Here is a 23,777-nt window from a genome sequence, read left to right on the forward strand (position 1 = left end):
GGACCACATTTCCTGTCACTGCACCATGGCCCCTCGCTCCACCCCACCACATCTGGGTTCTGCGGCCCTTGGTCCCTCCTGTCCACTTTTGCCTGGACTCTTGCGTGCACACACACTCTTCTCACTGCCCAGGGCTCTGTGCGCCTGGCTCTCTGAAGAGGGCATCCCTCACTCCTCCCAGGTTTCTGCTGCAGGGCTGCCCTACCAGGGGTGCCTGGCCCTTTCCATTCCACTTGCCCTCCCTGATATGTCTCCATTGTGTTTATGGCTTGTCTCACCTCCTGGGCTGTAAGGCTCTGGGGGCGTATGCTCAATGCAGGGGGTCTTCAGGAAAGAAGATACGCCAGCCATGGGCTTTGAAGGACAAGTGGGAGATCATCAGAGACCAGGGCAGGGCCGCTGGGGCAGGCGTTCCCAGGACGGGGTTCGGCCCAGCAAAGCCCAGAGTCACGCTGTGGGACAATGTTGCCTTTGCGCCATCATGCCTGTCTGCCTGGCCGTGTGGCTGGGTGACCAGAAGTGAGACGTGTGCTCTTTTTTTGTGTGATTCTTTGGCATCAGATCAAGGCTCTCATCAAGAGGTACATCCAGAGGCAGCAGACGATCAACTTGGTGGTGGTTCCCTGTAACGTGGACATTGCCACCACGGAGGCACTGAGCATGGCTCACGAGGTGGACCCAGAAGGGGACAGGACCATCGGTAAGAGAAAAGAACCAAGTGGCCGGGTGCGGTGGCTCAAGCCTGTAATCCCAGCACTCTGGGAGGCCGAGGTGGGTGGATCATGAGGTCAGGAGATCGAGACCATCCTGGCTAGCATGGTGAAACCCGGTCTCTACTAGAAATACCAAAAAAATTAGCCAGGCGTGGTGGCGAGCACCTGTAGTCCCAGCTACTCGGGAGGTTGAGGCAGGAGAATGGCGTGAACCCGGGAGGCAGAGCTTGCAGTGAGCCGAGATCATGCCACTGCACTCCAGCCTGGGTGACAGAGCAAGACTCTATCTCAAAAAAAAAAAAAAAAAAGAACCAAGCTTCCAGCGCATGGATGGGAAGGGAGGGAGGGTTGCCGCATGTCTTTGGAAGATCCTGGAACGTATCTCATGCCGTGTGTCCTGTGCTGAATACAAGTGCTACTGTGCTTGTTCCTTAGGAATGGCTTATTGAGGGCTGAAGTAGGTAATATCATCTACTCAGTAGATGGACCTGAGCATGTCAACAAAGTTAACACTGAAGAAAAGAAAGAAAAGAAAAAAAGTTTAAAAAAAAAAAAAAAGGATCTATTTGAATATTAACATCTCCAAGGAAACTTAGTACTACTTTTTAATAGTCAGTTTTCTGGTCCTCTCATTGCCACAAACTCAGATAATCAATAGTTATCAATAAATATTAGCTATTATTATTATTTTGAGACAGAGTTTCGCTCTGCCCCCCAGGCTGGAGTGCAGTGACATGATCTAGGCTCACTGTAACCTCTGCCTCCCGGGTTCGATTCTCCTGCCTCAGCCGCCCAAGTAGCTGGGACTACACACACATGCCATCACGCCTGGCTAATTTTTGTATTTTTAGTAGAGATGGAGTTTCACTGTCTTGGCCAGGCAGGTGTCAAATTCCCAATCTCAGGTGATCCACCTGCCTCAGCCTCCCAAAGTGCTGGGATTACAGGTGTGAAACACAGCCCCCAGCCAGCTATTATGATTATAAATTTAGTCAATCACTATAGTCATGGGATATACATGATCTGCTCTTAGTATAGCCCAAAACAATATTGTGAAATAAATGCACATTTTCTTTTTTTCTTTTTAACTTGGGGTATTTTATTTTATTGTTAACTTTTATTTTAGGTTCAGGGGTACATGTGCAGGATGTGCAGGTTTGTTACACAGGGAAGCTTGTGTCATGGGTGTTTGTTGTACAGATGATTTCATCACCCAGGTATTAAGCCTAGCACCCATTAGTTATTTTTCCTGATCCTCTCCCTCCTCCACCTTCTGACAGGCCCTAGTGTCTGTTGCTCCCCTCTACGTGTTCATGTGTTCTCATCATTTAGCTCCCACTTATAAGTGACAACTTGTGGCATTTGGTTTTCTGTTCCTGGGTTAGTTTACTAAGGATAATGGCCTCCAGCTCCATCCCACAGAAATGCAAATTTTCTATGCATTCTAGCTCAAGCATAGAAATAGAGAAAAGTGTGCTAGGCTTAAAAGAGAAAGAGACCCATGTTCATAGCGGCATTATTCACAATAGCCCAAAGGTGGGAGCAACCCAAGTGTTTACAGATGGATGGATGGATCAATAAATCGTGGTATACATGTAAAATAGTATTATTTAGCCTTAAAAAGGAGGGAAATTCTGAAACACACAACAACATGAGTGAACTTCAAGGACATTATGCTAAGTGAAATTCCACTAAGAACAGAACAAACACTGGATGATTCTACCTTATTTGAGGTCCCTAGAGTAGTTGGATTCATACAGACAAAGTAGCATGGTGGTTGCCCAAGACCGGAGGGAGGGGAAGTGGGAAATTGTTGTTTAATGGGTGAAGAGCTTCAGTTTGGGAAGATGGAAAAGTTCTGGAGATGGACGGTGGTGACGGTTACACAACAATGTAAATGTACTTAATTATACCTAACTATAAACTGGCTAAAATAGGAAAATTCACTTTATGTAGATTTTATTACCATTTTTTAAAGAACTTTTTTTTTAAAAAAACAAGGTAGCTAAAGACAGAGTAGGGGGGAACATCCTATTTTTATTAGTTGAATTATTCCCTTGCAGACTTGAGTTACTTGTATTTTACAATTCTTTTAAAAAGGAAATTGAGGCCGGGAGCGGTGGTTCATGTCTGTAATCTCAGCACTTTGGGGGGCCAAGGCGGGCAGATCAACTGAGGTCAGGAGTTCGAGACCACCCTGGCCAACACAGTGAAACCCCGTCTCTACTAAAAATACAAAAAATCAGCCGGTCATGGTGGCACATGCCTGTAATCCCAGCTACTCGGGAGGCTGAGGCACGAGAATCACCTGAACCTGAGACATGGAGGTTGCAGTGAGCCAAGATCATGCCACTGAACTCCAGCCTGGTGAAAGAGCGAGACTCTGTCTCAAAAAAAAAAAAAAAAAAAAAAAAGAAAGAAAGAAAAGAAAAGAAAGAAAATTGAATGACTATCTACACAATACTCCCAAAGGATGAGAATAGAGCAAATTTGATGATGATATAACAGTGGCTTAGAGAATATCAAGTTTCAAAAAGAACAGTGGGTCAATATTTTCAGGCCCTCACTAAGCTGGTTCCCCACCCATCCATTGCTAAATGGATGCTGTCTACTCCCTCGGCTTCAGCTGAGCTCCTGTCCCCTCTTGAGACAGAGACTGCTCCTGTCGAGGTCACCCACACCCTCTGCACTGAGGAGCACATGGTCACATCTCTGTCCTCGCCTTCCCGTTCTCAGCAGCAGTCACCCCAGTTGCCCACTCCCTCCTTCCTGAACCTCCCTCCTTCCTTCACCATTCTCTGTCTCAGGTCGCTTCCATCACTGGCCAGCTGGAAGTCAATTTTCTTCAATTTTCTTTCTTTTCTTTCTCAGACTCCTTGTTTTCATGTCTCTTCAATTCTCAGGCCTCTAAATATGGAAAACTTGGTTCTGGGCTCTCCTTCTATCAACACATCATCACATTCAGTGATCTTATCTGGCTGTGGTCTGTAATTCCATCTACATGCCAGTGACTCCCAAATCTGTATCTGTAACCTTGACCTTGCTTAACTGGACAACTCCATTTGGCTGTCTGGCCGATGTCTCCAGTTAAACATGACCAAAACAGAACTCTTGGTTTCATACTCCATCCTGATTCTCCTCCTCCCCAAGGCTTCCCCACCTCATTCACAGAACCCATCCGCCCACCCAGTTCTAAAGCCAAATCAGAGTCCCATTTGAGTCCTCCCTCCCCTTGCCTCCAAGTCCAATGTATCTGAAGTCCTGGTGACTCTGCCTCCAAAACGGGTGCCAAATCCATCCACTCCTCTCCATCCCCACTGTCACTGCCTAGACCAAGCCACCATGGTCTCCTGCCTGTACTGCTCAAACATTCTCCTGCCGTTCTAGCACTCACCTTGCCCACGGCAGTGCCCTCTCCACTGGCCTTCAAACATGTCAATCAAGTCATGCCCTTCCCTGTTTACATTCTCTCCTGCTGCCGTTTCACATGCATATAAACCCCGGACTCCTTTATTTAGAAAGCAGAGCCCCAGGTGACCTGGCCCTGCCTGCCTCTCTGATCTCAGTTCCCACGCTCTCTGCCTTGCTCATGACGCTTCAGTATGGCTCTGCCATCCCTGCTCCCTCTCACCCAGGGTCTGGAGTGCTCCTTCTCCATCCCCACTAGGCTGACTCCTTCCTTCATTCAGATCTCAGTCCAAATGTTGCCTTCTGAGAGAGGCCCTCCCTGTCCACCCAACCTGAGACTACACCACATATCTCTGCCCACAGTCATTTGCCAGTACATCACTTTATGTTAACTCTCTGTGTGGCCCTTATCAATATCCACTCTTCTTTATTTCTTGTATATTACTAGATTAATTTATCTGGAGAGAGAGGTTCAGGAATAGTAGACCAGATAGCCAGACTTATCCACAAATTAAAACGAAGGGCAAAATAGCAGAAAATAAGGCCAGACACGGTGGCTCATGCCTGTAATCCCAGCACTTTGGGAGGCTGAGGTGGGTGGATCATGAGGTCAGGAGTTTGAGACCAGCCTGGCCAACATGGTGAAACTTCATCTCTACTAAAAATACAAAAAGTAGCTGGGCGTGGTGGCACACGCCTGTGGTCCCAGCTACTCAGGAGGCTGAGGCAGGGGAATCGCTTGAACCGGGGAGGTGGAGGTTGAAGCAAGCCACTGCACTCCAGCCTGGGTGACAGAGCAAGACTCTGTCAGAAAGAAAGAAGGAAAGAAAGAAAGACAGGAAGGAAGGAAGCAAGGAAGGAAGGAAGGAAGGAAGGAAGGAAGGGCTTTTCAACACACACAAACAAGAAATGCAGTGGCTATTTGACACTCAGGCAACATAAACAAAAAAAAAAAAGCACTTGGAATTCAAAGTTTTCAAGCCAGTGCAAGCAGGAAGGAGTGGGGACAGAGGAGGGGGAGAGGAAAGTGGGGAGGAGGAGATCAGAGGAGGTACCCACAAGAGGGAGCCGAGTGAGTCAGTTCAGGAAACACTAGAGAGGGACTCCCCTCAGTAGGGAATGAGGCGTTCTTGGAAACATGGTGCATGGAGCCAGTTCATTCTAACCATGCATGCTGCGTTAATGCTGGGCACCCAGTAGGCATCCAAGAACTATTTGTTAAGTCAACTATCCAGGACGAATGAACTGAGTGAGAGGGTGAGATAGTGAGCCAAAAGAAATGCAAAGAAGAGGGGCGATGAGGGAATGAGGAGGGAGTGAGGCACTGGAGGATCAAGACTACAGAAGACCTTGCTGGCCAAAAAAGGAGCCCATAGCCCAGTAGGAGTCAAATCTATTTGAGGGGATCACTGACCTTTCCATTTCCCTTCTTTAACCATCTCACAGGGATCCTGACCAAACCAGATCTAATGGACAAGGGCACCGAGAAAAGCATCATTAATGTGGTACGGAACCTCACATACCCCCTCAAGAAGGGCTACATGATCGTGAAGTGCCGGGGCCAGCAGGAGATCATGAACAGACTGAGTTTGGCAGAGGCAACCAAGAAAGAGATTACATTCTTTCAAACGCATCCATGTTTCAGGTGAGACTCTTCAGGAAAGCCCTGGAATTAGACTCCATGAAAAGCCAGCCCATCTGCCAGAGTTGGCCCGGATGATGACCAAAGTATATGCACAAATTACACAAGGTAGTATAACCTAGCCTCACCTTATTTTGGTGTTAAATTTCTTGGCTTATTTAGACACATTATTGTTTTTTAGATTCTAATGATGGTGCTGATTAAAAATTGGAATGTGTCATGACGTAAAGCATAGAACACTTTGGTTTTCCAAAATGTTTTCACTTGCTTTCTGATTTGAGTCCTTTTATTAAGAGATACATAAGGCAGGTGAAGTTTCCCCCATGTTCATAGATAAGAATAATGAAGTCAAACAGTGAATGGGAGCAGGATTGAACACAGAGCTCCTAACTTCCAGAAACCCGTGTTTACCACTGTAAGCGGCACACAGGAAAACCTGCTCTATGGAACTCTCCACGTTTTTAGAGCTTCCAGTGCCCACAGTCATTCACCAGCACATCACTGGTTTTTATTACATAGAAATTTAATAATAACTGGTTTTATTGAATAGAAATTATCCTATAGAGACTCTGTAGTTTGTAGGACGCTGGGATTTTCCCCATTGAATGGAGCTCTTTTCCCCTTCATTCTGGAACTTGTTATTCCTGAATGATCCAGTAGCACACAGGTCACTCCTGCTTGAAGGAGAGCTAATGGGAAAACAGTGAATTTGGGCGGAGCAGGTCTGCTGCTTGCTAACTATGTGATCTTACAATATGGGCCACCTTCTCTGAATTTTGTCTTTCCCATCTTCTCCAAGATGTGGTTAAGATTAAATAACGCGACATACACAAAAGTCTTGAGCGCCAGCAGCCAGCACTCAGTAAATACCACCCCGGTTCCTTCTTTCTTCCTCTCTGCTCCTGCTCTGAGTGGATTCAACATGCTGTTTTCAATAGCACTAGAGGACATGAGGAGAAGTAAACTCTCCTCCTCGAGCTGGGAGATTTCAAAATAATCAGGCCTACGGTTCTCCATGCTAAGTGAGCATCAGACTCTCTGGAGAGTTCCTTAAAATAGCGCTAGCTCTGCCCTGCCCTGAGGTCTGGGGAGGGACCCAAGACTTTTGCTTCTAACAGGTTCCTCCTGGTTGAGGCTAATGTTGCCAGTTCAGGGACCTCCCTTTGCGAACCGCTTCTCAAGGTCTTTGGGAAATCTGAAATCCTTGCATTGAGAGCTGACCCTTGCAGTGAGAGGCACTGGCAGTGCTAGGGAATAATCCTGTGTGCTTCATCCTAAATTCCTGCTATTGGCAAACACGCCGCAGCCACGCTGCCTGCTGTGTGGCTGCAGCAAGCAAATGCAGCAAGCTGCTTAACCTTTCTGTGTCTTAGTCTTTCTTGCTCTAAAGTGGGTTGTTAAATGACTAAATGTGTTAATATTTATAAAGCCCTTAGACTGGTGCCCGGCACTTAGTAAGCGCCGTACTTTTGTGATGAGAAATAAAATACTAATCTGGGCAACTCAGTTAATCTCCATGAGGCTGGGTTTGTTTTCCTGTAGCTAAGATGACCTACCTCATGAGTTTGTGGGGATGATAGAAAGGGAGAAGGGAAGGAAGCTTCCTGGCCCACACTTGCTTGGGTACAGGCTGGTGGCAAGTGTCTTGCTCATGCACCACCTGGCTTTTCTGATGGCATGTGTTGCCCCAGGGAGCTGGGCTCACCTACCACATACAAAGCCCGGAACTGGCAAGATGGTACACAAGTCCTTCCTGAATGCATGAGTATCTGTCTCATTTCAGAGTTCTCCTGGAGGAGGGGTCAGCCACGGTTCCCCGACTGGCAGAAAGACTTACCGCTGAACTCATCACGCACATCCAAGTGAGCCACGTGGGTTGGGTGACAAGTGATCAATACAGCATGCCCAAGTCACTCTCTTGCTCTGGAATTGGCTAAGATGCCCCACTGTTCTGTCCAAACAAGCAAACAAGTACCCTCTGAAAACTGTTTCACTCACCGTCATAGGCTCACAGGAAGAACTTCCAAACTGGGGAAGCAACAAGTACATAGTGTTAAAACAAAGGGTTGAATTGGTCAACAGAGGTGGGGAGGGGAAAGAGAAGGAAACAACTTGTAATACCAGTTTAGCAATATAAAAAGGACTGACCACTGAGCGAGCCAGTTGTCTTTTTTCAATATGTTGTTAATACTTCCTGGTAAAAAAAATTTTTATTGCCAGACATGGTGGCTCATGCCTGTAATCCCAGCACTTTGGGAGGCTGAGGCCGGTGGATCACCTGAGGTCAGGAGTTCAAGACCAGCCTGACCAACATGGAGAAACTCCATCTCTACTAAAAATACAAAATTAGCTGGGCATGGCGGCACATGCCTGTAATCCCAGCTACTCAGGAGGCTGAGGCAGGAAAATCACTTGAACCCGGAAGGTGGAGGTTGCAGTGAGCTGAGATCGTGCCATTGCACATCAGCCTGGGCAACAAGAGCGAAATTCTGTCTTTAAAAAAAAAAAAAAAAAATTCTTCTAGCCTCAAACTTCTAAGAAATAATTGGTTTGTAAGAAATAAATCCATTTTTATGGATTCTCAAAAGCAGACAACTACAGACAAGGGCCTCATGACATCATCAATTATAGAAAAACTTTGGTTTGGTGGTTATTGAGAAATTGAATATTTTTAGTGCTTGCCTAAACCTTCACAAATGAGGCCAAGCAACATGGGAAGATTTAAGTTTACCCTTTGAGCAAAGATTATTTCAGATCCTAGGACTTGGCCCATGCTAAATTGTGTATTAGACAAAAGCAATGACTTACTTGAGCCAGGAAGCACATACTCAAAGAAAATTTGGTTGGAAGGAGCCAGTGGTTCTCCAACTTTAAGGTACACAAGAATTACCTGGAAAGTTTGTTACAATTTAGATTCTGCTGGGCACACTGGGCACGGTGGCTTACATATGTAATCCCAGCACTTTGGGAGGCTGAGGCGGGTGGGTCACCTGAGGTCAGGAGTTCGAGGCCAGCCTGGCCAACATGGTGAAACCCCGTCTCTACTAAAAACACAAAAATTAGCCAGCGTGGTGTTGTGCACCTGTAGTCCTAGCTACTCGGGAGGCTGAGGCAGGAGAATGGCTTGAACCCAGAAGGCGGAGTTTGCAGTGATCTGAGATCACGCCACTGCACTCCAGCCTGGGCAATAGAGTGAGGCTCTGTCTCAAAAAAAAAAAAAAAAAAAAAAAAAAAAAAAAAAATTTGGATTCCTGGGTCCCAGACCCAGAGTTTCTGACTTAGATGTAAGACCTGTGGATTTGCATTTCTACGTTCCCAGGTCTTCCTGGGAACAAACTTTGAGAATCACTGATTCCAGTGGAATTCACTAAGTTTGCAGAAGAGGTTTCTGAAAGCTATATCCCTGTCTAATTGAGAAAAAATCTGGTTTTTGAAAAAATAAAAATGTTGTATTTTTATAACTTTTTTCAACACAAATATTTTAATTTAAAATGTATAATATTTTAAATTAATTTTTAAATGTTAAATCAACTGAATTATAACAATGACAATTTGAAATATCAGAAGGTAATACACTTTGCCTACAGATACAAACTGTCTCCCAAAAAAGAGCCTAGGAGACCTTATCAATTTCCTGGCATAACCTGTCTTGCCTTGGCATGCTAACCCACAAACCACCTCCAAGTCCCAGGGAGCTCCCCCTGCCCAGGGGCTGTAGCATCCTCGTCCACCAGGGCAGGACCTGGGGTCACTGCTCCCCAAGGTGTCTTCACCTGCAGTGTTTATGAGCAGGGTTGGGGAGTTGGTAGGCAGGTTGCGATTGGCCACTGCTGCTCACTAGGTCTGTGAAGATAGCAAGTAATTGGATTCTCTGAGCCTTAGTTTCTTCTCTGACAAAAAACTGGCAGCATACGACAGTGTGGGGATTAAATGAGGTGTGGAGTGTGTCGCCAACCCCAAGACACAGTGTTTATCAGTTTATAACACTCACATTGTCACCAAAAATCCCATTTTACTAAGACATTGCACATTATATTCAAGTGTTCTTATTCTGGAATTACAAGGCACCAAGCCAAATCAAACAACCACCACAAAACAAAAGTAAAAACTGTCCACCACCCGATTCCTCACCACTCCAATTGCACAGCAGAATGCGAAATTCCGAGCCAAGCCGTCCAAGCTGTGGGACTTGCCTGTTGCATGCAAAACTCTCTTTGGGCTCCTTGGCTGGTTTCCATCTCACTGAGAGTCACAAAATAACAAAAATTCCAGATCTTCCTGCATGCTTTAAAGGGTTCCTACCCATATATCAAAGAAATATGTTGGCCAATCTCTTAAGCCATAGTTTGATTGTTTGCAATTGTTTTGTTTAGAAATCACTCCCATTGTTAGAAGAACAAATAAGGGAGAGCCACCAGAAGGCCACCGAGGAGCTGCGGCGTTGCGGTGCTGACATCCCCAGCCAGGATGCCGACAAGATGTTCTTTCTGATTGAGGTGAGGACTTCCGCGGGCCTCCACGTGACAGTGTGTCCTTCCCCCTCCTCACCCATGAGATGAGGCATGTGAGTGGACATCTCCTTACAACACCGGTTCCAGTTCTTTCATATGATTTCAGCACAGACTGTTGACTTTATATCATTTTCAGAAAATCAAGATGTTTAATCAGGACATCGAAAAGTTAATAGAAGGAGAAGAAGTTGTAAGGGAGAACGAGACCCGTTTATACAACAAAATCAGAGAGGATTTTAAAAACTGGATAGGCATACTTGCAACTAATACCCAAAAAGGTAAGTTCTGGGCAGGGCTGCCCGCAAAACAGGGTGGTATTTACCTAGACTGGAGGCTATGTCCAGCACATAAGTGTGCCCAGAGCAGAACACGCTCATCCAAGACCCTGGAACGCTTGGTAATCAGCAACTGTCCCTCAAGAACCAAGACCCAGAAATATGGGGCATTGAGCTCAGCAACTCAACACAGGGCAATTCCACTGCCTCTGACGTCCTCTTGCGTCTTGGTTTTGTTTTGTTTTGTTGAGACAGGGTCTCCCTCTGTTGCCTAGGCTGCAGTGTAGTGGTGCAATCATGGCTCACTGCAGCCTCAACTTCCCAGGTTCAAGTGATCCTCCCACCTCAGCCTCCTGAGTAGTTGGGACCACAGGTGTGAACCACCATACCCAGCTAATTTTTGTACTTTTTTGTAGAGACAGGTTTTCACCACCATTGCTCAGGCTGCTCTTGAACTCGTGGGCTCGAGCAATCCACCTGCCTCAGTCTCCCAAAGTGCTGGGATTATAGATGTCAGCCTCTGTGCCTGGCCTTGCTTCTTGGTTTTGAGGCTAAATGGCATTCCATGCCCACCTGAGGAATTCGCAGAGCAGCCCAGGGTACCTCAGGGCCGCTATTCTGAGTGCCTGGAGGGAAGCCTGTGCCCAAAGCAGAGGTCCAGATGACTCTGGGGGCCAGCCCCACATGAAGGCTCTCCAGCCACTGAGTTGAGTGCACAGCTGCTGGCTGGCCGTGGTGCCTGTTGTGGACACACCAGACACGAAGCCTTCGTTAGTAGCTGCTAAACCTCAGCCTAGTAGAAAAAGTGACCTGGGATACTTATTTATTTTGGTGGTATTAAGACAGAGCTCAGCATGGGTGCCAGGGGACCACGGGAGGGGGGAGTCCACATGAAATCGTTTACCATCTCCCCCTCTGGAAGGTCTAGGGTGTGATGATCTGGTTTCAACAATAAGTAAAGACTAGATGAAGTAGCAGTTTTTTAAGTGCTAAAATGTGCTCAGGTCACCCAAACAATATCACTCATCCCAATCCTCCTTCTCTTTGCCCCAAATTCAAGACCAGGGAGATCCCTGGTTTGACAAGAGCCTGCTGGCTTCACCTGGCAAAGTTTCGATTCCCATATGCTCCAGCCCAGGTGCCAGTAGGGCGTGTGTGTGTTCATTTTCACACTGCTATAAAAAATTACCTGAGACTGGATAGTTTATAAAGAAAGGAGGTTTAATGGACTCACAGTTCCACATGGCTGGGGAGGCCTCAGAAAACTTACAATTATAGCAGAAAGCAAAGGAGAAGCAAGCACCTTCTTTACAAGGTGGCAGGAGAGAGAGCAAGGGGAGAGCTGCCAAACACTTTATTTATTTATTTATTTTGAGACGGAGTTTCACTCTTGTTGCCCAGGGTGGAGTGCAGTGGTGTGATCTCGGCTTACTGCAACCTCAGCCTCCCAGGTTCAAGTAATTCTCCTGCCTCAGCCTTCCAAGTAGCTGTGGTTACAGTTGCATGCCACCACGCCCAGCTGATTTTTATACTTTTAGTAGAGATGGGGTTTCACCACGTTGACCAGGCTGGTCTCGAACTCCTGACCTAAGGTGATCTGCCCTCCTCTGCCTCCCAAAGGGCTGGGATTACAGGCATGAGCCACCACTCTCAGCCCCCAAACACTTTTAAACTATCAGATCCCGTGAAAACTCACGATCATGAGGGCAGCATGAGAAAAACCACCCCCATGATCCAATCACCTCCCACCAGGAGACCTTATCAATTTCCTGGCGTGACCTGTCTTGCCTGACATGCTAACCCACAAACCACCTCCAAGTCCCAGGGAGCTCCCCCTGCCCAGGGGTTGCAGCATCCTCATCCTCCAGGGCAGGACCTGGGGTCACTGCTCCCCAAGGTGTCTTCACTTGCTCTCTTGACACATGGGGATTATAATTTGGGATGAGATTTGGGTGGGGACACAAAGCCAAACACAATTTGAGATGAGATTTGGGTGGGGACACAGAGCCAAACACAATTTGAGATGAGATTTGGGTGGGGACACAAAGCCAAACACAATTTGAGATGAGATTTGGGTGGGGACACAGAGCCAAACCATCTCATTGTGTGTATGCTGTTGTGTTTTTGTTCTGGCACTTGGAGAAAACAGCACTATTTACCTCCATGGTAAGATCCCTCCAACTGTAATCTGTGGCTGCATGCTTAGGAGGTGAGGCGTACAAGATTAATTTTCCATATTCATTTAACTGATCACATTTTCGTGTTTAGTTTTGTTTTTATTTTTCAGAGACGGGCTCTTGCTGTCACCCAGGCTGGAGTGCAGTGGTGCGATCACTCACAGATAGCTGGGACTAGAGGCACACACCACCATGCCTGGCTAATCTGTTTTTATTTTTGTAGAGACAGGATCTTGTTATGTTGCCCAGGTTGGTCTCGAACTCCTGGCCTCAAGTGATCCTCCCACCTCGACCTCCCAAAGTGATGATATTACAGGCATGAGCCACCACACCTGGCCTCTAATCAGGTTTTTTTTGTTTTGTTTTGTTTTTGTTTTGTTTTGTTGTTCCTACCAGTTAGAAATAGTAACTTCTCTCTTGGGGTGATGACTTTCAATTGAAACACATTTTCATAGAATAAGATTTTTGTTTCCCAAAAGTCAGTATTTCTTAAACTCCTGTTATTAGACCATGAATATTTTTCTCATTGTGAACAAAACTCCACTTTGCAACACTGCCTCTGCGTGCAGTGGGGAGCAAGACTTTAAAAAACTGTTGCTAGCTTTATAACGTCTGCAGAATTATTAGAATTCACCATGGAGGTCTGTTCGATGTTGCAGTTAAAAATATTATCCATGAAGAAGTTGAAAAATATGAAAAGCAGTATCGAGGCAAGGAACTTCTGGGATTTGTCAACTACAAGACATTTGAGACCATCGTGCATCAGTACATCCAGCACCTGGTGGAGCCCGCCCTTAGCATGCTCCAGAAAGCCGTGGGTGAGGACTTTCACGCAGGACTCCCAAACCATCACTCTCATACCTTCCATAGACCCCAATGCCTTGGAGGAAGAGATTGGAATGGAGTTACCAAACACAGCCTGCAGACCAGCTCACTGGTGTGCTAGATTGCTACTTGGTGTGGTCTGTGAGCCAGCAGCACTGGCAAGGCCTGGGAGCCGGTCAGAGCTCAGATTCTGCCCTTCTGCCTGAGAACTCGTACTGAGGTTTCTAGGAGATGGGGAAGCATGCTGAGTGCGGTAGGCGCTTTCCATCGCTATCCTTCAAACACACAGAGGAGGCGGGGAAGATGGTTTCTCTTGTCTTTAGGGGACAGGCAGAGGGTGCACATGTGCTTCATCTGTATCATACGCAGCCCCCAACACAGCTGTGTAAGGCAGCGGTCTCCAGTCTTTACGGCACCAGAGACTGCTTTCATGGAAGACAATTTTTCCACAGGCCGGTGAGGGGTGAGAGGGATGGCCCTGGGATGATTCAACTGCATTGCATTTATTGTGCACTTTATTTCTATGATTATTACATTGTAATATATAATGAAATAATTACACAGTTCATTATAATGTAGAATCCTCATCATGGTGGGAGCCCTTAGCTTGTCTTCCTGCAACTAGACGGTCCCACCGGGGGAGTGATGGGAGACAGTGACAGATCGTCAGGCATGAGTTTCTCATAAGGAACACGCAACCCAGATCCCTCGCATGTGCAGTTCTCAACAGGGTTTGTGCACCTGTGAGAATCTGGTGCCACCGCAGATGTGAAAGGAGGTGGGGCTCAGGCAGCAATGCTCACTAGCTCACTGCACATCTGCCGGACGTGGACTGGAATTGGTCCAGCCCAGGGGTTGCGGATCCCTGATGATGTGAGGAATAGTCAGAGGTTAACATGCACACAGGCACGGGAAATGGACGGGACCTGCCCAGACTGCACGAGGGCTGGACTGCATGTCCCTGGAATGACATCTCACCCTCTCCTATCTTGGTCTGCGGGCCTAGGAAACTCAGTCTCCTGGAATGGGTCAGGGTATCATCAGTCATCCTCCCTGTGTCTTTAACCATTTTATTTCTGCTTGTGTTTTACTGATGTTTTCTTTTCTTTTCTTTTTTTTTTTTTTGGCCAGAAATTATCCGGCAAGCTTTCGTTAACATGGCCAAAAAACATTTTGGTGAATTCTTCAACCTTAACCATACTGTTCAGGTAAGCGCCCAGAGTTCACTTGCTAGTCACCTGGACCACTGGCTGTTTAACCTTGAGAGAAGCTGGATATGTTCCCTGTCGTTTGGAACCCTGTCATTTGGAACCATGAGGCCAGGGATGCAATGGCAGGCTGGTGGGGCTGGTGGGGCTGGCGGGGCTGGTGGGGCTGGTGGGGCTGGCGGGGCTGGCGGGGCTGGCGGGGCTGGCGGGGCTGGCGACTCCAGGAGCACCTGCCTGCTTGGCTTCTGCTCAGGAGGAGGCTTCACTCCGCAGGAGAAATGAAAGGAGGCCCGGGCCCTGCCATCTGTTTTGCATGACCTCGTGCAGGACGTGGGGCTCCACCGAGGCCGAGCTGGTAGCTGAATCTTTTTCAAGCATAAAGCACAGCGTTGTTCACTAGTCCTACTCCCAAGTTTGTATGTTTGACTCAAAGATGTTGCTCTGTGGGTTTCTACTTAGCAACTCTTCCCTGAGTTACCTTCAGCAAAGGCAAGAGAGGGCATGTGCTACGTGGGCTCTAGATAACATTCCTCTTCTGCCCAGGCCTGGGCTCGTGGATTGAAATCTCATTCCTTAGTGCAGGCAAGCAAGAAGGACAATTTCTGTCATTTTTCCATCATGTAAATTAATTTCTTCTTTCACCCTTTTGACCTGTTGGTAAAAGTTAAATCTCAGTTCTGACCCTCACCCACTTTCTCAGGGGCTGTGTCTGAGTCCCAGGTGCCTGCTCATGGGGTGGGTGACCTGCCTGGTCCCCAGTCACCAAGATGTCCATTGTCCTTCCCAGGCCTTGGTCCCCTTGGTCCCTGAGCTCCTGCCAACCCCCGCCAGGACACATGAAGCACTCTGCTGCAGGCCCGACTGCTCTGGGCCATGGGAACTCTGGCATCCACCAAGGCTCTTCACCTCTTTTGTGCTGCCCTTGGATAGACACAGCCTTGCAACGTCTCCCGGCTCCATACCAGGGACCATGGGGCTCTCCAAGGCCATGGCCTGCACACTCCCCAGAGCCACATCAGAGCCTGGGGGGCACGTTGCCTCCTGTGTCACAAATCTTGAGGAGTGTAGCACAGGCCGCTTCTGCTCCCAGAGGGTCTACTGTCCATCGTTGTGTAGACCGAAAAGTGACTGAGGCAGATCTGCCTCGATCCGAGGTTTATTTTGCCCAGGTCGAGGATGTACCTGGGAAAAAGAAACACAAGTCCCAGTGCGATCTGTGACCTGTGCTTTTCCTAACGAGGGTTTAGAGGAACTTCAGTATTTGAAAAGGAAAGAGCAAGCTGGGAAGAAAGAAGGAGGGTAGGCAGTGAGGCAGAGGTCACACTCTTGTAAGACTCTGACTAGCACTCAATGAATCTACATGTTATATGTGAAAAGAAAGGCATGGAGGGCAAGTCAATCATGCATTCATCTCACGCTCAGTAAATCTACATTTTACATCGGATAAAGTGTGCATGTGAAATCACAGCTTCTGTTTGGGAGCAAAAGAAAGACAGTTAACTTTCCCTTTGGTATAGTAAGTTTGTGGTCCCAAGATTCTATTTTTCTTTCACAGTTGTCACATATACTTAAAAAAATAGAAAAGAAAGAGAGAGAGAAGGAACCAGCACCCGTGAAACTTCACCTCTGAAACTCACCCTCTTATTCTCAAGCCACTGCTTCTGCTTTCAGTTTTAAAAAGTCTGTTTGAAACTCAAAAGCCTAGGCCGGGCGTGGTGGCTCACGCCTGTAATCCTAGCACTTTGGGAGGCCGAGGCGGGCAGATCACTTGAGGTCAGGAGTTCGAGACCAGCCTGGCCAACCCAGTGAAACCCTTGTGTCTACTAAAAATACAAAAATTAGCCGAAAATCACTTGAACCTGGGAGGCGGAGGTTGCAGTGAGTCAAGATTGTGCCACTGCATTGTAGCCTGGGCAACAGGGCGAGACTCCATCTCAAAAACAAAAAAAAGAAAAACTCAAAGCCAGGACATAACATTCTTAGTTCAAGCTTCTATCACAAAGTCCCACAAACTGGATGTGTCTTATTAACAATAAAAATGTGTTTCTCATGGTTCTGGAGGCTGGGAGCCTGAGATCAGTGTGTGGGCATGGTCAGGTGGCAGTGAGGGCTGTCTTTCAGGTTGCGGACGGCCACCACCTTCTTGTGTACCCTCACACGGTGGAAAGAGCGCTCTCTGGGGTTCCTTTATAAGGGCCTCAGTCACATTCATGAGGCTCTACCCTCATGATTAATTGCCTCCCACCTCCCAATACCATTACCTTTCTGCTTTGTTTTCAACATGTAAATTGGGGGGTGGGGGACACAAATGTTCAGTCCGTGGCAGTGACTCTGTGATCCCCGTTCTCTGCTATATCACCTCTTTCCTTTTTTTTTTTTTCTTTTGAGATGAAGTCTCACTCTGTCACTCAGGCTGGAGTGCAGTGGTGCCATCTCGGCTCACTGCAACGTCTGCCTCCTGGGTTCAAGTGATTCTCCTGCCTCAGCCTCCCAAGTAGCTGGGATTACAAGCGCCTGCCACCACACTCAGCTAATTTTTGTATTTTTAGTAGAGATGGGGTTTTGTCATGTTGGTCAAGCTGGTCTCAAACTCCTGACCTCAGGTGATCCACCTGCCTCAGTCTCCCAGTGCTGGGATTACAGGTGTGAGCCACCACACCCAGCCTTTTTGAGATAGAGTTTCATTCTTGTTGTCCAGGCTGGATTGCAATGGTGTGATAGCTCACTGCAACCTCTGCCTCCCAGATTCAAGTGATTCTCCTGCCTCAGTCTCCCAAGTAGCTGGGATTACAGGTGTTCGCCACTACACCCAGCTAATTTTGTATTTTTAGTAGAGATGAGGTTTCACGATGTTGGCCAGGCTGGTCTTGAACTCCTGATCTCAAGTGATCCACCCTCCTCAGCCTCCCAAAGTGCTGGGATTACAGGCATGAGCCACCGTGCCCAGTCAACCTTTCTTCCTTGACTGTATGGGTGACGTAGGAGCCCTGGGATTCCTGGGAAACAGGTATATCACACTGTTATCCCAGTGTCAGTACTGGAACCATTCCAGCAGAAGGAGAACTCCAGGAATGACTGACACCGTCCCAACAGCATGGACTAAGCCTGTTCCTGATGAAGGAGCAGAAAGCTGGTGGTGTGGGAGGGACTGGGGATGGCCAGAGAGGAAGAAAGGGCAGGACAGAAGGCATGTTGCAAGCGGGGAGTGAAGAAACCGGGTTCATAAGGACAGAAAGGGGGAAGTGGGACTTTCTAAAAATCACCATTTCAAGTCTCAGGACGTCTTTGACCTCAGATTCGTTTTAATTCTGAGTTCAGCAGCATAGTACTTCCAAATTTGTTTAAGCCAACAGGAAAGAAGAAAAAGAAGTAATGTGCTTGTCTTTCTTATCTAACCAGAGCAAGATTGAAGACATAAAAGTGAGACACACAGAAAAGGCAGAAAACATGATCCAACTTCAGTTCAGAATGGAGCAGATTGTTTTTTGTCAAGATCAGATTTACAGTGTTGTTGTGAAGAAAGTCCGAGAAGAGATTTTTAATCCTCTGGGGAAGCCTTCACAGAATATGAAGTTGAACTCTCATTTTCCCATTAATGAGTCTTCAGTTTCCTCCTTTAATGAAATAGGCGTCCACCTGAACGCCTACTTCTCCGTGAGTTCCCTGGGGGGCAGAATCTGTGCTCTCTGGCATTTGTAGAGTTGAGCAGGGACTATGCTAACCTAGAGAGGCTTTGCTGAGGGAAGGAGGGAGGGACCACTACAATGTATTAAGCCCTTTTGTACTATGATAAACTACTTATATATTTTCTCATTTATAATTTTACACGAGCCCTGCGAAGGCATTTTTAATTAATTTCCCCACAATCAGTTTTTAAAGTGAGCAGAGCATGTACTCAAAATTAATTCCGACCCCCAAATTCTTTATATTTCATATGCAGTCCATGAATTACAAAATTACTATGATCAGAATACAGCAAAATACAACAAACGTCAATGATAATGGCTATGAATCAGCTTTCTTTGGTGTCTGGAAGGCACTAATGTGCCACACTCGCCAGCCCCACAAGATAGGAATGAAATTTCCTTTCCCTAGATTTTGTGACCCAATGAACTTTTTGGCCTCTGACTTTCTATCCAGTATGCAAGTATCACTGTGCCCAGGAAGGAAAAACAGCTTTTAAACTGCAAAGACACCCACCTCCCGAAGCCCTTTCTCAATCAGAATAGAGTGGTTTCCCAGCCATGGGCACCTGGCTGCCAGACACACTGGCTGCATCTATGAAGATGGAATGAGGGGAGGATTCGAAATGGCCCTGATGCACACCCAGAAGGGAGCCAGGGGAGTCCTGGGCCGGGGGTTCTCTCCAGCAGGGAGGAGCTGTGGGGATGCCCAGAGGTGGTATGGGATTGCTAGCCTAGCAGGGGGATTCTTAGTGCTAGAGGGGATGCCTGGTAGTAAAGAGGGGTCAGTGCAGATAGAACCTTCATGGGGCTTGATGCTGACCACTGGAGTGGAGGTGGGCGGGCCCACCAGGGCTTCACAAGGCAACCATATGACCATCCAAGAACTCCGTGCCTTCTCTCTGCAACCACAGGCCTTGGGCTGAGCCCACTCCAGCAAACCCTTCTTTCTCCCTCTTCCAGGAAACCAGCACACGTCTCGCCAACCAGATCCCATTTATAATTCAGTATTTTATGCTCCGAGAGAATGGTGACTCCTTGCAGAAAGCCATGATGCAGATACTACAGGAAAAAAATCGTTATTCCTGGCTGCTTCAAGAGCACAGTGAGACCGCCACCAAGAGAAGAATGCTTAAGGAGAGAATTTACCGGCTCACTCAGGCACGGCACGCGCTCTGTCAATTCTCCAGCGAAGAGATCCATTGAAGGACGGCGATGCCTGTGGTTGTTTTCTTGTACATACTCATTCATTCTAAGGGGAGACGGTGCAGGATGCTGCTTCTGCTTTCGGGGCCACACTCTTCTGTTACTATCTGTGTCCATCTCTACTGTGCTCCCTCAGCATCAGAGCATACATCAGGGCTCCACACAGGCTCAGCTCTCTCCACCACCCAGCTCTTCCCTGACCTTCATGAAGGGGTGGGTCTCCAGTCCTTGGGCCCTGTAGCACACAGTTGCAGTGTCCTAAGCTACTGCTCTCATTCTTCACTAATTTGCATTTGTGTTCCCTTCCCCCTACAAGATTATAGACCCCAGAGTGGGAAGGTGCAGGTCAAAGTCTTCTTTTGTATGTCCAGTCTTTTGCACAGCACCTGCAACATTGTAACTGCTTAATAAATGACATCTCACTGAACAAATGAGTGCCTTGGAGTGACAGAGATACCTGAGGCTATCGCTGAAGCCCAGGCCTTGGACATTTAGTGACCGTTAGCTGGTCCCTTTCAGATCCACTGGCCATGCCCCCTGCTTCCCATGGTTCACTGTCATTGTGTTTCCCGGATTCTCCACTGCCCCCCAGAAAGAAGCCTGAGTGATTCTCTTTTCTTCTTGTTTCCCTGATTATGATGAGCTACCATTACTCTGTGAAGTCTTGAAGAGGAATTTAATAAAGCAAAGAGACTTTTTAAAAATGTAGGCAGGTTCAGTGACTCATACCTCTAATCCCAGTGACTCTGGAGACTGAAGCAGGAGGATTGCTTGAGCCCAGGAGTTCAAGACCAGACTGGGCAACATAGTGAGACCCTGTATCCAAAAAATTGGTTTGTAAGTAGCCAGACATGGTGGTGCACACCTGTAGTCCCAGCTACTCAGGTGGCTGAAGCAGGAGGATCCCTTGAGCCCAGGACTTTGAGGCTGCAGTGAGCCATGACTGCACCCTTCACTACAACCTGGGTGACAGAGTGAGAGCGAGACTGTCTCTGAATACACACACACACACACAGAGAACTTCACACCAGTGATCATCATTACGGGTAATTTTATTTTATTCTTCATGTTTTCCTGTATGTTCCAAACTATGAACATATAGATTCCTTAATAAAAAGACAATAGAATAAATATCATTACTGATTTGTTTTAAAACCCAAGTTTGAGATGAAAAGAGGGCCTCAAAAACATTCAGCTTTGTTCAGGGGTACAGACAAGAAAGATTACATGAATTTCTTTCTTCATTTGCTGTAAAAGATATTGGAAAAGAAAGTTCAAGTCAAAAATCACAGCTTGACCAGCATCCCCAAGAGGTCTCTTGCAGAGGTCTCTTTGATTTGTGTTCAAATGCTAGTGTATTAGTCTGCTATAGCTGCCATAACAAATATCACATGCTGGGTGGCTTAAGCTACAGAAATTTATTTTCTCCCACCTCCAGAGGCTGGAAGTCTGAGATCAAAGTGTTGCTAGGTTTGGTTTCTCCTGAGGTTTCTCTCCTTGGCTTACAGACTGCCCACCTTCTCACCAGGTCTATGCTTGGCGTCTTTCTTTTATCTTACAAGGACACCAGTCCTCTTGAATCAGGTCCCCACCCTCAGGGCTTCATTTAAGCTTGATCACCTCTTTAAAGACCCTACTTCCAAATGCAGTCACATTGAGAGTTAAGACCTCAACACATGAATTTGTGTGGCGGGTGGTAGGGGGTGGGGGGGCGGGCGGGGGACGCATAATTTGGTCCATTACAGCAAGTAAGAAAATAGACATGTGCATTCTGAACACAAAACTCGAGCAATGACCAAAAACTTGGAAAACGGTATCTCTAATTCAAAAGGCAGCAGATCTGGCCTGAAGCAAACCAAATGATCGTGGAAAGACTGACACTGATCGATTACTTGCAATCTTCCAAATGTGGAATTCGGGGATATGTTCCAGTTATCTATTGCTGTGTAACAATCACCCCAAAACTTAGTGGCTTAAAACAGCAGAGGTATTCTTTCTCTGGATTCTGTGGGAAGTCTGTGTTGTTCCTCTGCTTGTCTCACCCATGCATCACAGTCACACAGAAGCTAGACAAGGCTGGGAGGTCCAAGGGAGCCTCACTCTTCAAACTACATTTCCATAAGGAACACTTGGGTTTCATTAGCACTGATTTCCAAAATTAAGAATGTCAACCTAAAAGGAAGAAGCTGGCTTCTTTTTTTTTCCAGAGGGAAAATGGTGGTTAAGAGGCAGGACTCATGTACATTTCCCACTTGGATGGACAGAACAGCATGTGGAGACTCACATTGTGAGCTTTTTCTCCAAGAACTACCTCAGGAACACAGCAGGAAAACCAAAAGAATTCACAGACCCTTTGAAAGAAGTGGCTTGTCACTGCAAACACTGTGAGACAGCCGAAAACCTGTGAGCGCCCGAGATGTAAGAGGGGAAAGCACCTCCAAACACACATCCTCACTGGGGAACCCAAAAATCCCAGATCATGGGGGAAGGATTTAACAGTACCTAGAGGTGAAATAAATTTAGAGAGCTGAGTGAAATATAAAAGTAGTAGAAGTGGCCGGGTGCAGTGGCTCACGCCTGTCATCCCAGCACTTTGGGAGGCTGAGGCAGGCGGATCATGAGGTCAGGAGATCGAGATCATCCTGGCTAGCACCATGAAACCCCTTCTCTACTAAAAATACAAAAAAAAATTAGCTGGGCATGGTGGTGGGCGCCTGTAGTCCCAGCTACTCAGGAGGCTGAGGCAGGAGAATCGCTTGAACCCAGGACGTAAAGGTTGCAGTGAGCTGAGATCACCCCCACCGCACTCCAGCCTAGATGACAGAGTGAGACTCCATCTCAAAATAAAAAAATAAAAAAAATTTAAAAAAAGATTTTGGGGTACAATATTTTGCTTACCTTCAGTAGCTGGGCCACCTGTACACAGTGCCTGAACCCAGGTCCTGCAGCCCCCAGCTCGACTCTCTAAAGCTCACCAGTATAAAAGGATTTCAGCCTCTGCTCCTCCCGGCAGGGCTCTCTGGTGGGCCCCAGGCAGACATGAAGGAAAAGTCCCGCCTTGACCTTGAGGGCCAAGAGCAACCACGCCAGACGCCAGCGCTCTCATGCCCAGTTGCCAAGGGATCACCTGAGGAAGGCCCTTAAAATACGGGTGCTAATGCAGGGGTCTTGGGATGGCCCCGGACCCTTCATTTCTAATAATTTCCCAGGTGAAGCCAATGCTGCTGTTCCAGGAACCACCCTTTGAGAAGCACGGGTCTATACCACACGCACAGAAGAGGAAACGAAACGAGGCAAAGAAAACCAGTCCCTGTACTCGCGCCCAGGCAGGACAAAGCGGGCAGGGGTGGGGGCGGGGGCGGGGGCGGAGGCGCTGGCAGGCGGACAGACTTGCAGGCAATGCAGCCAGGAGGATGGGCAGGTTGGCCGGTTATGGGATGCTCCACCGTTCCGCGACCGCCCCCCTCCCCAGCCCAGCAGAACAGGATCCAAGCTGGGGGAGGTGCCAGTGGTGTTTGTGAGCAACACCACCCCCTCCTCGTGGCACCGCCCCCTTCTTCCCCGCCTCCTGGATTCTGAAGCCTGAAGTCATGCAATTTGACTTTTCCTTTCTGGAAACCAGGGAGCAGAAATGAAACCGAAACTGAATTGTCTAGGAAATTCGCGATGGGGGCAGAGAGCGCAGGGAGAAGCCAGCCCAGTGGAGAACCCTGAGGCCCGCTTTTGCAGGACCAGGGCCGGCGTTTCGATTCCCCATTCATTCATTCCAGGAGCACCGAACCACGCTGTGCCCGGATCCCAAGTGCAGTAGCACCCAGCTTGGGCCTGGGGCTGCCGGTTGACCCGGTCCTCAGCCTCGTAGCAGAGGCCAGGCCAGTGCCACAAGGCCAGGCTCCACTGGACCCTGCCTGCCCAGGAGCCTGTGGTGTCAGGCATGTAAGTCCACCTGGGCCTGGAGGAGGACAGGTGTGCCAAAGAAAATAACATCTCAGGACCCCCAAACTCCTTATGCCAAGGGAAACATCAAGCCTGGGAACTGAGCCATCAACCCTGCCATTCTTTTTCCCAAACAGATCTCTGTTGTCAGAGGCGCATCCAGAGCAACTCCATCTTAAATAGGAGCTAGTAA

General features: G+C 47.6%; 1 protein-coding gene across 4 annotated transcripts in view; it reads left to right on the plus strand.

Moving 5' to 3' along the window:
• The window catches only part of MX2 (MX dynamin like GTPase 2), a 44,750-nt gene extending 24,394 nt beyond the window's left edge, over window positions 1–20,356 (plus strand). For all 4 annotated transcript variants that reach the window (XM_007968650.3, XM_007968659.3, XM_037984841.2 and 1 more), the window contains 9 exons: window positions 562–700; window positions 5,568–5,766; window positions 7,547–7,625; window positions 10,137–10,259; window positions 10,411–10,552; window positions 13,386–13,544; window positions 14,683–14,759; window positions 18,159–18,413; window positions 19,406–20,356. In XM_007968650.3, coding sequence (XP_007966841.1) covers window positions 562–700; window positions 5,568–5,766; window positions 7,547–7,625; window positions 10,137–10,259; window positions 10,411–10,552; window positions 13,386–13,544; window positions 14,683–14,759; window positions 18,159–18,413; window positions 19,406–19,648 — 1,416 coding nt within the window. In that variant the 3' untranslated portion in view covers window positions 19,649–20,356. The remainder of the gene's footprint in view (window positions 1–561; window positions 701–5,567; window positions 5,767–7,546; window positions 7,626–10,136; window positions 10,260–10,410; window positions 10,553–13,385; window positions 13,545–14,682; window positions 14,760–18,158; window positions 18,414–19,405) is intronic.
• The last annotated feature ends 3,421 nt before the right edge of the window (window positions 20,357–23,777 follow it).

The sequence above is a fragment of the Chlorocebus sabaeus genome, chromosome 2 (assembly GCF_047675955.1).
Source record: "Chlorocebus sabaeus isolate Y175 chromosome 2, mChlSab1.0.hap1, whole genome shotgun sequence".
NCBI lineage: Eukaryota > Metazoa > Chordata > Mammalia > Primates > Cercopithecidae > Chlorocebus > Chlorocebus sabaeus.